Genomic DNA, 16,642 nt, shown 5'->3' with positions numbered 1-16,642 from the left:
ACTGAGCCACCCAGGCGTCCCTAAACAAGTTTTTAGATCTAACTTCTAGACTGCAGGAAATACAGAGACTGAAAAGGCAAATTAAACACCATAAGGATACAACTGAAACATTCTACAAGACTGCTGACCCAGTTTCTTCAAGAAGTAAATCAAATTAGGGAGGGAGAAATGGAGCACTTCTGCAAATGAAACTGTAAGAACCAAATGTGGACCTTGTATGGATTCTGGCTTGAAAAAATAATAATTGTAAAAGACATCTCTTGAGATGATAGGGAAATTTGAGTTGTTTTTACCATAACTTAAGAAATGCATACTTTGGGGGACCTGGGTGGCTCAGTGGGTTATAGCCTCTGCCTTCGGCTTAGGTCATGATCTCAGAGTTCTGGGATCTAGGCCCGCATGGTACTCTGCTCAGCAGGGAGCCTGCTTCCCTTCCTCTTTCTCTCTGCCTGACTCTCTGCCTACTTGTGATCTCTGTCTGTCAAACAAATAAAATCTTAAAAAAAAAAAAATGCATTCTTCATTTTGATAGATATAAAAATGGCTTTGTGGTTACATTTAAAAACATTTTTTTGTCTTTTAAAGCATCATGAAGTAGTCAGGATAAAGTACCATGCCTTCTAAAATTTGGTTTTAAATACTCCAGCCAAGAAATAATTAATTAATTAAATAGAAACAGCTCCAGTTTATCAAGCTACCCGTTACACCAGGAAAGATAAGAGCCCCTTGTTCCTCAGTAGCCACATCAGTACACTTTCCTTGCTTTAGACATTCGGAAGCAGACTCAAGAATTGTGGAGGTCAGAACTGAATCAGGCAAAGGCAGCAACTTCACAATTAAGAGCCAATTCCAGCTTCAGGGTACCTGACACCTACTTCATGGCCCTGGTTTGGGCAGCAGATCTAACAAAGGACACAGACAAACCAATATTGATGGTAAGGCAGATAATTTTGTAGAACATTTCTGTTTCCAAGACAATCTGTCCATCAGGGATGGAAATGACATTCATTGGCTCATAAGCAGACACATCACCAGCTGTGCTTCCATGAGTGGTAAAGCAGTCAAGGAACCGCTACCAAAAGAATCATTCATTTGGGCTGCTCTCTCCAACAGATGGGAGTGTCTTCATGGGCAGCAGAGATGTGACAATAAGCAACAGACTGTTTGGATAACTCATCATAGGTGAGTGAATCATGTTTGCCATTATCCTTAATATTCTCCTAAACAGCCAGAATAAGGAGTCAGGTACTGATGTGGGACAGAATCAGTAGCAGCAGATGAAACCACAATGGTGCCCTTCATAGTATCTGTAAGTCTCTTTACCAACAGTGCAACAGTGGGTCTCTTTGGACCAATAGCAATGTAGATACAGTACAGCTTCTTCTTTTCATCAGATCCATCATGAAACATTTCTGGTTAATGATTATGTCAATCTTTGATGTTTTGCCAGTCCATTGGCCAACATTAAACAGCTCAGGTTGACCAGGATCAATTGGCACCAAGCTATCTACAGCCTTAATGCCAGTCTGAACTGGTTCCTGCAGAGTGGAGGAATAATCCCAGGTGCTTTTAGGCCAACTTGCCTATGGTTCTTGGAACCAATTACCAATGGTACCTACTACATGAGCCAACAGCTTCTCACCAACAAAAACACCCACAATGGCTCCTGTCCTCTTCACAGTATCTCCTTCCTTAATTAGTTTTCATTTCCGAACACAACACCACCAACATTATCAAGTTCCAAGTTCAGACACATACACTTCAAGCTTGGAAGAAAACTCTACCCTTTCTTCTGCTTAGACATTTCTCAGCCCATGTACTTGAACAATACCATCACCAATACTTAAGAGACATCCAGTCTCTTCAAGGTCACCAGAGGTATTAGCTCCAAGAATACACTCTTCAAAAACAGAGGACACCCCAGCAGTGCCAGTCTTCTGAGGACAGATGCTAGAGACAGGGAGTTTCCTTGTGAAAATTAAGGATGATTGCCAAGCATTTCTGGAGACCAGATCAGCCTTCTGAGAGAAGATGAAAGCCACAGCCCAAGGCCATGTGCATAGACAACATTTTTTTTCTTAAAGCTAATTTGGTTTTTTTCTAGTGGGGCTCAAACTCACAACCCCAAGATTAAGAGTCACATGTTCTTCCTACTGAGCCAGCTAGGCACCCCCAGATAGCATCTTTAGAGCTCTCCCCAGGTCGTTCCTCTCTAGCTGCAGCCTCTGAACCAACTCCCAAACAAATATTAACCTAAAGAATTACACTAGTATTCTGAGATAGTATACTAGTATAATGAGATAATTATATTAGTATTAGACAAAATACATAATAAGAAAAATTCTTATTATGGACAAGGAAAGTCACAACATAAGAATAAAAACAATAATTCATTTGAAAGATAAGACAATTTTATATATATTCTTTAAAGATTTATTTTATTTGAGAAAGAGTGCATGTGTGCACATGAGTGATTTGGGGGAGGGACAGAGGGAGAGAATCTTCAAGCAGACTCCCTGCCAAGTGCAGAGCCAGATGCAGGACTTGATCTCATGACCCATGAGACCCTGACCTGAGCCAAAATCAAGAGTCATATGCTCAACCAACAGGGTCACCCAGGTGCCCCTATGATTTTTATAATTTTTATCAAGAAATTTTCAAACATATAAAAGGTAGGAAAAAACGGTACAATGAACTCCTTTGAGTCTACCACTGTTAATATTTACATTTTGTCATATTAACTTTATTGCTTTAGCTATCTATATTTTTTATTATTATGATCAAGCTGTTTCAAAGTAAGTGTCACACACAATGACATGTTATGCCAAAATACTTTACATGTCTAAAAAAAAATGACATTCTCCTATCTAGACACAATGGTATTATCACAACAACACAAAAATAATTCCCTAATTTTATCTTATACCCATTCTATATTTAAATTTACCCATGTTCTCAAATGTTATAAATAGCTCATTTTTTCATAGAGGATTCAATCAAAATCATCTATAGTATCTGATTGTTATATCTCTTAAATTTATTTTTTTTATTTTTTAAAGATTTTATTTATCTGACAGAGAACACAAGTAGGCAGAGAGGCAGGCAGAGAGAGAGGAAGGCAAGCAGGCTCCTCGCTAAGCAAAGAGCCTTATGTGGGGCTCGATCCCAGGACAGTGGGATCATGACTTGAGCCAAAGGCAGAGGCTTTAACCCACTGAGCCACCCAGGCGCCCCTATCTCTTAAATTTCTTTTAATCTATAGCTATTATCTCTCCTCCATTTTTAGGAAATTCCATTTCTAAGAATCTACCCCAAAGATAACACCAGTAAAATTTATTTATTTACTTTTTTATTGGTATAATTGACATATAACATTATACTAGTTTTAGGTATACAGCATAATGATTCTATATTAGTATGTATTGTGAAATGATCACCACAATGTTTAGTTAACAACCATCACCATTCATAGTTCCAGAATTTTTTTCTTGTGATGTGATTTAGTCTCTTAGCAACTTTCATATATGCAATATAGTATTATTAACTATAGTCACCATGTTGCAAATTACATTGCCATGACTTATTTATCTTATTACTGTAAGTTTGTACTTTTTTATTTCTTTTATCCATTTTGCCCACCCCCTAAACCCTGCCTCTTGTAAGCACTAGTCTGTTCTCTATATTTATGAGCTTAGTTTTGTGGATTTTTTTGTTTGTTTTGTTTTTTAAATTACACATGGGAATGAGATCATAATGAACAACAACAAATTTTTAATACATATGTACAAAGTTATTCCCTTCAGCACTATTTTTACAGCAAAAAGACTGGAAACAAACCAAATGTCTATCTATAGGGGACTAGTTGCATGACCAGCCATACTATGAAGTCCTATGCAGCAGTAAAAAAAATATATATATATATATATATATATATATTTAGGAAAATCTCTTGAATACTGCTATAAAATCATCTCCAGAATATATTGTTAAAATGCATAAATCATGTCACAGACAATGTGTAGAGAATCCTACCTTTTAACTAAGAAATAATCAAAGAACAAAGCATAAAAAAGAGCAAAGCAAAACCAAATAAAAAGGCAATATCATTGCAATTCATACAGTAGATATTAAAAAACAGTAAGATATTAATGCCAATAAACTTGAATACCAATAAACTTGAAAATTTAAATGAACAAGAAAAATTTAGGGAAAGACCAACTTACCAAAACGTACACAAAAATAAAATCTAAATAGGGACACCTGGTTGGCTCAGTTGGTAGAACATGTAGGTTCTAAATTCAAGCCCCACACTGGGCATAGAGATTCTCAAAAATAAAATCTTTTTAAAAATAAGTAATTAAAAAAATAAGTAAAATAAATAAAATCTAAATAGCTCTACACCTGTTAAAGAAAATGAACCATATTTAAAGACCCTCCCCAAAAGAAATCTCAAGCCCACCCCCTTCACTAGCAACTTCTTCTAAATTAACAAAGAAATAACATCAATCTAACACACTCTCATAGAGAATATGTCTCAATTTGTTTCATGACACCAGAATAAACTCAACAACAAAACTAAAGGAGGATTTATAAGGACAGAAAATTACAGACCGATTTTTCTCATAAATCTCATAAATCTATTGTTTAAAAATCCCTAAATCAAAAAGGTAGCAAATTGAATCTAATAACACATAAAAAGAACAAGACATTACAACTTTGAAAGAAAATTGGTTAATATTTGAAAATCGGTCAGTGCAATTCATTACATTAACAGAATAAAAAGAAAATCATACAAACTGGCAGGAATATGAAATAGAAATTAAAAGCTAATTCTAACCAGGTACCTCAGAGTTTTATAATAAATCTATAATACAAGCAAAAAAATACACAATTACTCCCAAGGAACCAGTTAGCAACTTGGTTTAGAATATTGTCAAGGAACCTTCTATTAGCTATTACCTACCCTGATCATGAGGCAATGTTGGAGACATCCAGTCAAAATTCTATCACCGGTGAGAATGTAAAATGGCACAACTACTTTAGGAAAAAAAAATTGCATATCTTAATCTACTTACCATATGACCCAGTAATTTCACTCCTAGAAAAGAAATGAAAACTTATATTCACAAAAGACTTCTATTAAGAAAGTTCCCAAAAAACCATTCATAGCAGCTTTATTTATAATAGCTAGAAACAGCCCGGATGTTCGTCAATAGGAGAAAGAATACACAAACCATGTTACATTCATACAATGAAATATTACTCAACAGTAAACAAATTACTGACACATGCAACAGCATAAATGAAAATCAAAAACAAGATAACGAGTAAAGCAGATAGACACAAGAGTACATACTGCATGATTCCACTTATATGAAATTCTCAAACAGGTGAAATTAATCTATAGTAGAAAACCTTGCCTTGGAGGCAGACCAATGGGGGAAGACTTGACAAGGAAAGATGTGAGGGGTCTTTGGTGTGATGGTAATTTTCTATATAATACGAGTGTGTGGGGGGGGTGCCTGGGTGGCTCAGTCAGTTAAGCATCAGCCTTCAGCTCAGGTCATGATCTCAGAGTCCTGGGATTGAGCCCCAGGTTGGGCTCCCTGCTCAGCAGGGAGCCTGCTTCTCTCCCTCTTGCTGCTCCTCCCCCAACCCTGCTCTTGCTCTCCCTTTCTCCCCCTTAAATAAATAAATAAAATCTTTAAAAAAAAAAAAAAAAAGTAGGAGTTTGGGTAGCAGGTTAATGCATTTGTTGAAACTCAGCTAATGTACTCTTAACATTTGTGCATTGTATTATATATAAATGTTGCACCCAATGAAAAACCTTAAATATTGAACTCTAGCTAATGATACGCATGCTAAAGTACCTCGGGGAAGTGTGCCGATAACTGTAATTTGTTTCAAAAAGCAAAAACAACATGGATTCATGGGTGAATGTGGTAAAGTTTAACAAAGAAACAAAAAATGGTAAAATCTAGACGCTGGACATATTATTTCAGCCTTGCTGCAGATTTGTAATGTTCATAATGAAATGTTAAAAACAAAGTTAAAACTCTGTTGCCTTTTTTGAAGCAGATCCAGTGAGGAAGCTTTCTCCAAGTACATATATTAAGGAGCAAGCAAGCATAATTTGTAGAAAGAAAGGGACTTGGCACAGGAAATTTTTTAAAAATTTTCATTCCTTTTAAGCAATACATACAATTAGACTTCAGGATGGGATGTGTACAGTTCTTCATGTAGCTTAAAATATTAGTTGATAGTCATAATTTGATAGGGCCATTTGTTTTCAATAAAAATTGAGAAAGTCATTAGTTTCATAGTAGGTCTATAAAGAGAAGGTTTTTTTTTTTAAAGATTTTGTTTATTTATTTGACAGACAGAGATCACAAGTAGGCAGAGAGGCAGACAGAGAGAGGGAGAAGCAAGCCCCCTGCTGAGCAGAGAGCCCGACCACGAGATCATGACCTGAGCCAAAGGCAGAGGTTTAACCCACTGAGCCACCCAGGTGCCTCTATAAAGAGAAATTTGACCAAGGATCTCCCAGAACATGAGTTGAATTTATCAGTGAAGCAGGTGCATTTTAGTCTCTTCTAATTATCTCCTTAAGGTAGGGGTTAAAAAAAAAAAAAAAAAAAGGTCCTATATGACTTTTCCAGTATCAAATTTTATTTTTCTCCTTGCTGCTAGCAGCAAACATAGAATTCTGTACAAACTACTTTTTTTCTTAAATCAAGCAAAACAAGGACAACACCATTTCAATTATAATCTGTACAATTTAAAAATTTTTTTAAATCTCAACTTTCCTAAGAAACACATTTTACATCTTGACTCAGGAAACACATTCACAGAGATCTGAATCAAAAGTTTCAAGAAACACTTACCCTTATTACTTACGATGAAATTGGATATTTCAATTTTATTCCATTACTTCAAAATCCTGGTCACAACCCACTAAAATGATATCATATCTTCCTAATGAATCATAACCTGTCATTTCAACATTGCATTATGTAGTCCTTACATTTTTTTTTAGAAAATATATCCTGGATATAGACTGCATTGTGATATAAAAATTTTAAGAAATATGAATATCTTTTTATTGCTTTCTATGTGCTAGTCCACAGACTCCTTTTCTCATGTAGAATTAACAAATAAATATTGAACATTTATTTTGTACAAGGCCTCATGCTAGGAACATGAGATGAACAATCTGATTATTCTTTAAATATTTTCTTCTTAAGAAACTCACACGGTTTTAGACACACTCTGTTTATTGTAAACCAAACCCCATGGGGTCACACAGGACAGCATCATCAATGCTTTGGAATTAGATACATTGAATCAGAAATTACCTATTTGCCAAAAGTCATACTGTTAAAGCAATGGAAGAATCAAATTTTCTCAACTTTAAAAATCTAAAGTTTTTATTTTTTTTAATTTTTTAAAGATTTTATTTATTTATTTGACAGAGAAAGACACAGCAAGAAAGGGAATACAAGCAGGGTGAGTAGGAGAGGGAGAAGCAGGCTTCCCTCTGAGCAGGGAGCCCTACATGGGGCTCGATCCCAGGAAGCTGGGATCATGACCCAAGCTGAAGGCAGAGGCTTAACCCACTGAGCCACCCAGGTGCCCCATAAAAATCTAAAGTTTTTAAAACAACTTCAAAACAATATTCCTTTTCTTTATTAAAATGCATAATGAGGGGCGTCTGGGTGGCTCAGTTGTTAAGCATCTGCCTTCAACTCAGGTCATGATCCCAGGGTCCTGAGATGGAGCCCCGCATCAGGCTCCCTGCTCGGTGGGAAGCCTGCTTCTCCCTCTCCCACTCCCCTGCTTGTGTTCCCTCTCTCGCTGTCTCTCTCTCTCTCTCTGTCAAATAAATAAATAAAATTTTTAAAATAAAATAGGATACATAATGACTTTTTTTACATAGAAATAACTAGGATAAAATGTTTGATAACATCCTACTTAAATTATACCCATCTATCAGAATATATTCAATATTTAGTTTGTGCCAGATACTGTCCAGTCAACACTCTTGGACCAAATCTCCCAGTTGAGTTTTGAAGAAATGAGCAAAAAGGGACATTTTCCCCCTTTTCAAACTCATGAATACTTTACCATTCTAGAAATACAGGACAGAGCAGCCAGGTGCTGGGGACCTGACAGTCTCTGAACATACAAAAAGCCTCCTACTTTAGAAGGGGTCGTGAGGTGGGGGCGCCTGGGTGGCTCAGTGGGTTAAAGCCTCTGCCTTCGGCTCAGGTCATGATCCCAGGGTCCTGGGATAGAGCCCCGCATCGGGCTCTCTGCTCAGCAGGGAGCCTGCTTCCCTTCCTCTCTCTCTGCCTGCCTCTCTGCCTACTTGTGATCTGTCTGTCAAATAAATAAATAAAATCTTTAAAAAAAAAAAAGAAGAAGAAGAAGGGATTGTGAGGGAAGGCTTCCATGGAGGTGGTGGTTCAGCTGAGACTTGAAGAATGAGAAGCAGCCACTCATGCAAAGAGCTGAGAGATGAGCATTCCAGACAGAGGCAAGAACATAAATGAGTAACTGTGGACACGGAGCCCACAAGTGATAGAGGAGATTCCAGAGAAGAAGGATCAATCCTTTGAGGTTGGGAACCAGAAACTTGGAATCCTAAGTAGGTAAAACGAGAGAGTACATCAAAGAAAATGACCAGGCATTGCAGGCAAGGAAATGGAAAGGAACAAATCTAGACTGTATGATGGGAAACGGGGCAGGCAAACCTGACTAAGAGGAAACAATAGGACTTTTTCATAGTCATGACCAGTTCTGGGCTGGGCTTCATCAGTTTGGAATCCCAACATTACCTTCTAAGATGGCGGAAGGGTCCCAGCAGTGCCTAGCGTTGGAACACCGTTCCCAAGTGACTGGCACTCAGGCCTTATTGCAGGCAAGAAATACTAGTTATTTTGGTTTTGCAGAAGCAAAGGAAATGCTTTCCTTCTGGCCTGAGTTGTGAAGAAACCAATTCTCCCCACTTTGGCACCAATGTATGTGAAGCATAGACACCTCCAAGAAGACAGGGTTGGAAGGTGTAGCTTAAATCTCCCTGAGAGTCAAAGAAGGATCCAAGGCCGTTATTTCCCTGGTGAAGTTAACTGAGTCCTAATCAACAATAGGAAAAATTGCCTCCTTTAAGAGTTGTGGCCTTGGTTTCTTTTTTAGCCTCAGGAAAATTTGGGCAGAACAACTACTTCTGTGGTCTCTCAGGCCCTGAGCTGATACTCTGTGTCAGAAAAGTCACTTGTTTTAATCAGAGAAAGAGCTACCTTTCTTCTGCTCTTCACCATGGTTATTTAGTACTGTTTTAAAATCCAATATTGCTTTTTTTTTTTTTTAAGATTTTATTTATTTGACAGAGAAAGAGACAGACAGTGAGAGAGGAAACACAAGCAGGGGAGTGGGAGAGGGAGAAACAGGCTTCCCGCTGAGCAGGGAGCCCAATCCGGGGCTGGACCCCAAGACCCTAGGATCATGCCCTGAGCTGAAGGCAGATGCTTAACCACTGAGCCACCCCCAATATTGTTTTTAATGCATGATATTTAGGAAAGAAGATAAAAAGAATTAAGTCATGTGGAGAGAGAGAAAGTGATTTTATCTTAAAATTCTTTAGAGTCATACCACTTTCCCTGGGAGACTTTAATTCCAAGTACCACTTAGTTATTTTCCAAAGCAGAAAATGACAGCACCCTGTCTGAAGAGAAAAAGAGAACAAACTACATTAATATATCAAAAACACCCTCCCCCCCAGCTTCTACCAGCTTTCTTCCTCCAAGCGTTTCTTAGCCTGGAAGCTAAGAAGAGAAGGGTATTTGTAGCTAAAAGGCACTCACAGTTAGCAATAAGCAGTCTTTATATTCTTTACATTTTTAAAATACATCAGGTTCAGGGGAAGACCAAACAGCTACCCTTATATTATATGGGGTGAGTAATAGGGCGCCTGGGTGGCTCAGTGGGTTAAAGCCTCTGCCTTTGGCTCAGGTCATGATCCCAGGGTCCTGGGATGGAGACTTGCATCTGGCTCTCTTCTCAGCGGGGGGCCTGCTTCCTCCTCTCTCTCTTCTCTCTCTCTCACTCTCTCTTTCTCTGCCTGCCTCTCTGCCTACTTGTGATCTCTGTCAAATAAATAAATGAAATCTTAAAAAAAAAAAAAGAAAAGAAATATGGGGTGAGTAATAATGGACAATGCTCAAAAGCAGGATTTCCATGTCACTTTTTAGGTCAATTCCAGTCTGATGACCAGTGTGTGGACCAGAAAGCAAAGGTGGATCCAGAGCTTCTGTAATTTCAAATGCTCTCAAATCTTGGGGCGCCCGGTGGTGCAACAGATTAAGCATCCAACTCTTGGTTTCTGCTCAGGTCATGACCTCAGGGTCTTAACATCAAACCTACCTCGGGTTCCCTGCTCAGCACAGAGTTTGCTTGGGATTCTCTCTCTCTCTCTTCCTTTTCCCCTCCCCCTCTCAAATAAATAAATAAATATTTTAAAAATAAAATAAAATGCTCTCAAATCAACAGGCAAACTTTGGAGAAATGGCTAGGTGTTTTTAAGGCTTTGTCAGTATTTTAGAAAACTCAAGAGATACTGTGTGAAACTCTTAAATCAGATGTCGTTACTGAGACAATCTCAGGTTTCTTCCAGAGTCATCAGGTCCATTTGTTAAACCTAAAGAGACTATAAGGAGGAAAATAGACCAAGAGAGTGGTGTTGAAGTCCACTTTGTCTAGCCTCTAGGAAACGGAAAATGGTAAGTATTTTGGCACCAGAAAAATCCCTAAGCCTTGAGAATAAAATCTTAGTACTAGATTTTATGGTGACAGAGAACTGCTGTAGGTGGGTTGATGGCGGCCTGAATCCCATGGTGGGCACAAGAAATGGCCCTGAGGGTAGACTGAGAAGATCCTGTTCACCCTGGAAGAATATGCACTGAATCAAGCCCTCCCTTCCCTTTATTCTAAGATTGGATGTAAGAGACACTACTATGGCATGGCAGGCTCGTTTATAAACTCCCAAATACAATAGCCTGGTGCTCCAAACCAGTTCCCCAGGAATGAGTTCACCTCCTCTGATCCCCAAACCTTGGCAATCAGGCGCCAAATGCATATTGCATGATGCCCTGCAGACTGTGTTCACTGCTGATCCAGGCCTCTAAGAGCCAAGTATGGAGTGAAGAGAGAAGCAGATCTCTCTTTTGAATCAAAAGAGAGGAATTCCTATGCCCTAAGAACAAGATGGAATGTACTTAAACCAAGATTATCAGAACAGAGGGTAAGACATAGTGGTCAATTGCATCTTTTGGGTTTGAATCTCTGCTGTATGGTAAGATCTGTGACCACAGCCCCTATACCCAGTTTCTCTGCACCACCGTCCCTTATCTAGAAAAGGGGGGGGTAGTAGAACCTCACAAAGTTGTTTTAAAGATCAAACATGATACTGTGCATGAAGAGCACGGTACACGGCACAGTCCTTGGTAGCTGCTCAATAATCACATGACCATAATGATCCCAATGAATGGAGGAGGCATTATTAAAAACAAATCCTCCAAATCCTTCCTGCTGTAAAGCTTTCCTCCCAGAGCACATCCCAGTTTTGAATAATTTTAATATAGGAGGTGTAGAGCTTCCACAGGGAAGCAAGCCAATGGCCCTTACCTGGCAGTCCCCTTTCTGTGCCCCCCTGCTTCTGCTTCACTCAGCCACTCAAGGCTTTTAGACTGAAATTCCCAATTCAGATTCAAAGAAAAGAATCTCTCCTTTCAAACTCATGAAGATGAGAAACAAGCAAACAAAAAAACATTTATCTCAATATTGAACATAATCTAATGTTATGTGTAAATTCCCAAACACCCACGGCTCAAAGTGTTTTCTTCCCTCAACCCTGCTACCATGTCTACCATGATAGCCTCCCACCAAAAAAGACTCCTCAGAACCATAGTTTTGATTTCTTTGTCTGAAAAACTAGTAAATATTAAAGAAAGGGTGAGTAGGTGGATGAATTAAGCACCTGAGAAAGTTAAATGAAAAATGATTTACTTGGGATGCCTGGGTGGCTCAGTCGGTTAAGTGGCTGCCTTTGGCTCAGGTCATGATCCTAGGTCCTGGAATCGAGACTTGCATAGGGCTCCCTGCTTGGCAGTGAGCCTGCTTCTTCTCTGCCTCTGCCTGCTACTCTGCCTGCTTGTGCTCTCTCCCTCTCTCTCTCTCTGACAAATAAATAAATAAAATATTTTTAAAAAGATGATTTACTTGAATGAACAATGCTGCTAATCATCAATTACAAGCAACATGAAGTTACACTTGACCTAAGGACTCAAAGGAGGTCCTAAAGACATTCTGGAAATATGTTTGAAAGACATTGGTAAAACCTTAAAAACATTAATTTTTAGAAAAACCTTTATAGGGGCACCCGGGTGGCTCATTTGTTAAGTATCTTTCTTCAGCTCAGGTCACGACCCCGGGGTCCCAGGATTGAGCCCGGCATTGAGCTCCCTGCTCGGTGGGAAGCCTGCTTCTCCCTCTCCCACTCGCCCTGCTTGTGTTCCCTCTCTTGCTGTCTCTCTGTCAAATACATAAATAAAAACCTCTGGGGAAAAAAAAAGGAGGCAGACAGGAGCAAATTAGGGTTTTTCAGGCCACAGTGAGAACACTGGATTTTATTTTAAGTAGAAATGGTAAGACAATAGTGTGTGTGGGCAGGAGAGATGAGATTCAGTTATATCCTAAAGTGTCAACAGCAGTTATCTGTAGGCAGAAAAATTTCAGATTTGTCCTCCATTTGGTTTTCTGTATTTATTCTCATTTTCATATTCATTTCTTTACTCTCTAGTTCTTTAGCTCTCTCAAAAGATAAACTCTACCATTTCCCCCAACCAAAAGTTAAGAATCATTCAGGGCTTTCAATTATTTAAAAAATGGTTTCAATTAATTAATTCATTCATTTATTCATGTCTCTTTCATTACATCATGTCCCCTTTTTAAGGAAACACTTCTCTAAAAAAAAAAAAAAAGGAAAAGGAAACCATTATAACTACGTTGATAGCTATTCAACTTAAAAGTGTTTGGTTAAAAATGGAACACTGTTTGCAATTAAACCAAACATACAAGTCAGGTTCCTATGCAAGCTATTAACATTGTTAGCCTTCTGAGACAGAAATAAGATGAGGCATATTCCATAAATTCAAAAGAAGGAAGAACATGGTGTCACTTGGAAGGCAGACCTGAGGGGCACCTAGGTGGCATAGTCCATTGGTTTAGGCTCAGGTCATTATCTCAGGGTGGTGAGATTGATACCCACATTGTGCTCGTACTCAGGGTGGAGCCTGCTTGGGATGCTCTCTCCCTCTGTCAGCCCCTCATCTTCCCCATATGCACAAGCACGCAAGTGCACACGCTCTCTCTCTAAAATAAATACATCTTTAAAAAAAAAAGTTAGACCTGAGCCTCTATAGTCTACCTAACTCCACAGTCAAGGTCGTAAGTATTTCTTGAAGACAAATGAGACCCAAGTTATCATTAACTATGTGAAATAATGTTTAAATGACTTTTTTTTTTGCCAGTATACTCCTTAAAGATATTCTGAAATAACCCAAAGGAACTCTGAAATAAATCTGAAAGTTTTTAGTATGTTTAGTGATGGCCTATCTATGCTGATATTCTGACTAATTAAGATTAATTGAAAATATAAATACTATGGTATGACTTCTAAAAACTCAACAGTAGGGGCACCTGGGTGGCTCAGTAGGTTAAGTGTCCGACTATTGTCCTGAGATCAAGCCCCAGGCAGCCTCCATGCTCAGTGGGGAGTCTGCTTGAGGATTCGCTCTCTCCCTCTCCCTCCTCAAATAAATAAATAAATCTTTTTAAAAAATGGAAAATTGCCTTGTTCATGATAGGAGAGTCTGAGCTCAGGAACTGATGGAACCAAGTCTGGGGATTATGATCAGAGGTGGTTCCCAGGTTTGTACCCTCAAGTTGAAGTTTACTGTTGAATTTTTACTTTTTACAGATTTATTTATTTTAGAGAGAAAGAGTGCACGAGTGGGCAGGAGAGAGAATCTCAAGCAGACTCCACACTGAGTGTGGAGCCAGATGTAGGGCCCAATCTTACCACCCTGAGGATCCCAGGACCCTGAGATCATGACCCAAGCCAAGACCAAGAATCAGCCACCTAACCGACTGAGCCACCAGGGACCCCTTCATTGTGTTCTTTCAGAAAAGGTATCTACAGGGGAGCCTGGGTGGCTCAGTGGGTTAAAGCCTCTGCTTTCAGCTCGGGTCATGGTCCCGGGGTCCTGGGATCGAGCCCCGCATCGGGCTCTCTGCTCGGCGGGGAGCCTGCTTCCCCTCCTCTCTCTCTGCCTGCTTGCCATCTCTGTCTGTCAAATAAATAAATAAAATCTTAAAAAAAAAAAAAAAGGTATCTACAGTTGATAGGAGAAAAAAACCCAGTTTATCTAAGATTCCTTTCAATCATTTACCACATACTAAATCTACAACCACCATTGAAGAAAAAATCTTATAACACTTTGTTAAGTACAAATAATGTATTTTATTTCATCCCTGAAAACAAAAACAAAAAACAAAAATGTCCACATCTAATAAGACTGAACAATTACTCCAAACTTCACCTGGCAATGGTATGGAATTAATCTCTTCACATAGAGTATACAGAAAAGAATTTAGAAAGCTACCTTTCATGAAACAGTATTTTCTCATACTTATTTTAATAAAGCATTATAATTATTGCTACTATGTGTGGTAGCATACTATAACGAACAATACAATATCCAAAACTAAATTCAATATAGCCTAAATCTAGAAGCTAGCTGCACTTAAGCAGTTATTATAGAGAATAAATACTATGAAATATAGGGCACCATATGGCAATTAAATTTGCTACAAAGGAAATTTAAATAAAGGTATACTTTGCTCTATCCTAGAATTACCCAAGATTAGGATCTCTTGTGCTATATACAATATCTGTTTTCCTGAAGAGTCAATCTTCATAACTTAAATTATATTTTAAATGCTCTTAATTGTTTTTAAGTGGTCATTATATAAAATGAATACCTAATGTATCAGTTATACAATCCAGGATTTCATAAAGCCAGATTCTCTTATATAATGTCAACATTTTCCAAGCAATTTAATGCAACACAAATACCTTTATTATATACACCCAGCTAAAGACCTTAAGCATCCCAGTCTCACAAATATCCCAGTCTCCCCTTCCACTGCCAACATAATAAAAGCAAAATTTACCCAAACGAGGAAATAATGTACTTTCCACATAACACAGACACTCAAAGGATTAAACTTTTAAATTAATATTCATGTATGTGAAAGATCATGAATACTTATTTTTAATCTCATCATAAAAATATCTTCTATTCTTCAGGATATATGTAAGAAAATGTAATGTATGAGATTAGAGATTAGTATTTTTTTGTTATTTAATTGTCTCAATGTTTAGACGAGGTTACAGACAGTGGCTATTAATCATTTCAAGATTATACCCTCACAAATGTAATTTTACAAAATATACAATAATTAACCTCCAGTTATTCTGAAGGATAGTGCAAATGAAGACATTCTTTGGGTCATAACTTCAAAACATTATTTTCAACATTATACTTCCTTTCTCTGCTCATAATCTGAGTAACAAAATATAGTACTGAAGTAAGCACATTTTCTAATAGTATTAGTCTAACAGTTAAACCTACTGAGAACAAATGACAAAATGATTCAATAACAACATTCTCCACTTGCCTAAAAAATATGTGATATATTTAAATAAATATTTTCTAGAAATGAACCCATGCCTTTCAGTGTTTTTGGTTCCCCTTGATCTCAAACACAAAAGATTTATACAAAGATCACCTACCTGCTTACTACATCAACCATGTTACCAAATTCCCTTTACGGATATAGTACAGCATCGAGGAGATTTGCCTGAAAGCAAACTAATAACTTTTAAAATTTATGTACAGAATTAGAGTTCTGTGGATCCAGCACATTCCTCAGAAATGCGTGGGGCTTTTATTGTACAGTATTATTCTATCCTAGCCAGCAACTGAAAAGCTTTCTGCCATAGGATATACTCCATGGTGGATGTAGCAGCGCACATGACCTTCGACTGCTATCTAATGCTGCCAGACGCGTTTATCCTTTTATTTGTGGTGACTGGCACCAGGTTTCCACTAGTGCCATTGGTAGTGTTGGTTGCCGAGCCGTTCACAACTATATAGTCAACCTTGTTCTCCAGCTTTCCCAAGCGTTGTAAAATGTCATCTAAAAGGACAGCGATTGTTCTTTTCAGATCCGCTAGGGGAAGAAATCAGAATAAACTATTTAAACACTGATAGAGCACTTCATATTTGTATTTTTCTAGTCCAAGCAGGGGACGGAAAGTGAAATATTGCTGAGTCATCAGACAGAAAATATACTAGAGACAAAGCACTCATACTACACATAGGAAAAACATAACTTTTTTTTTATTAAATATTTATTTGACAGAAATCACAAGTAGGCAGAGAGGCAGGCAGAGAGAGAGGAGGAAGCAGGCCCCCCACCAAGCAGGGAGCCCGATGTGGGACTTGATCACAGGACCCTG

At 38.2% G+C, this 16,642-nt stretch overlaps 1 protein-coding gene and 1 pseudogene across 2 annotated transcripts in view; both read right to left on the bottom strand.

Moving 5' to 3' along the window:
- Nucleotides 1-811: 811 nt before the first annotated feature.
- On the bottom strand, nucleotides 812-15,933 carry LOC308352462 (ATP synthase subunit alpha, mitochondrial-like; annotated as a pseudogene). Its single transcript has 2 exons — nucleotides 15,914-15,933; nucleotides 812-1,950 (listed from the first exon to the last, which is right to left on the bottom strand). The product of its transcript is annotated as an ATP synthase subunit alpha, mitochondrial-like (transcript).
- CCDC126 (coiled-coil domain containing 126) overlaps nucleotides 14,561-16,642 on the bottom strand; it is a 48,200-nt gene continuing 46,118 nt past the window's right edge. Inside the window, exon 3 of the mRNA XM_080818279.1 lies at nucleotides 14,561-16,353. Coding sequence (XP_080674405.1) covers nucleotides 16,169-16,353 — 185 coding nt within the window. The 3' untranslated portion in view covers nucleotides 14,561-16,168. The remainder of the gene's footprint in view (nucleotides 16,354-16,642) is intronic.

Source organism: Martes martes (assembly GCF_963455335.1).
Source record: "Martes martes genome assembly, chromosome: 11".
NCBI classification, from domain to species: Eukaryota; Metazoa; Chordata; class Mammalia; order Carnivora; family Mustelidae; genus Martes; species Martes martes.
Note: the sequence above shows the minus strand (reverse complement) of the source record. Positions and strands in the feature narration are given on the sequence as shown.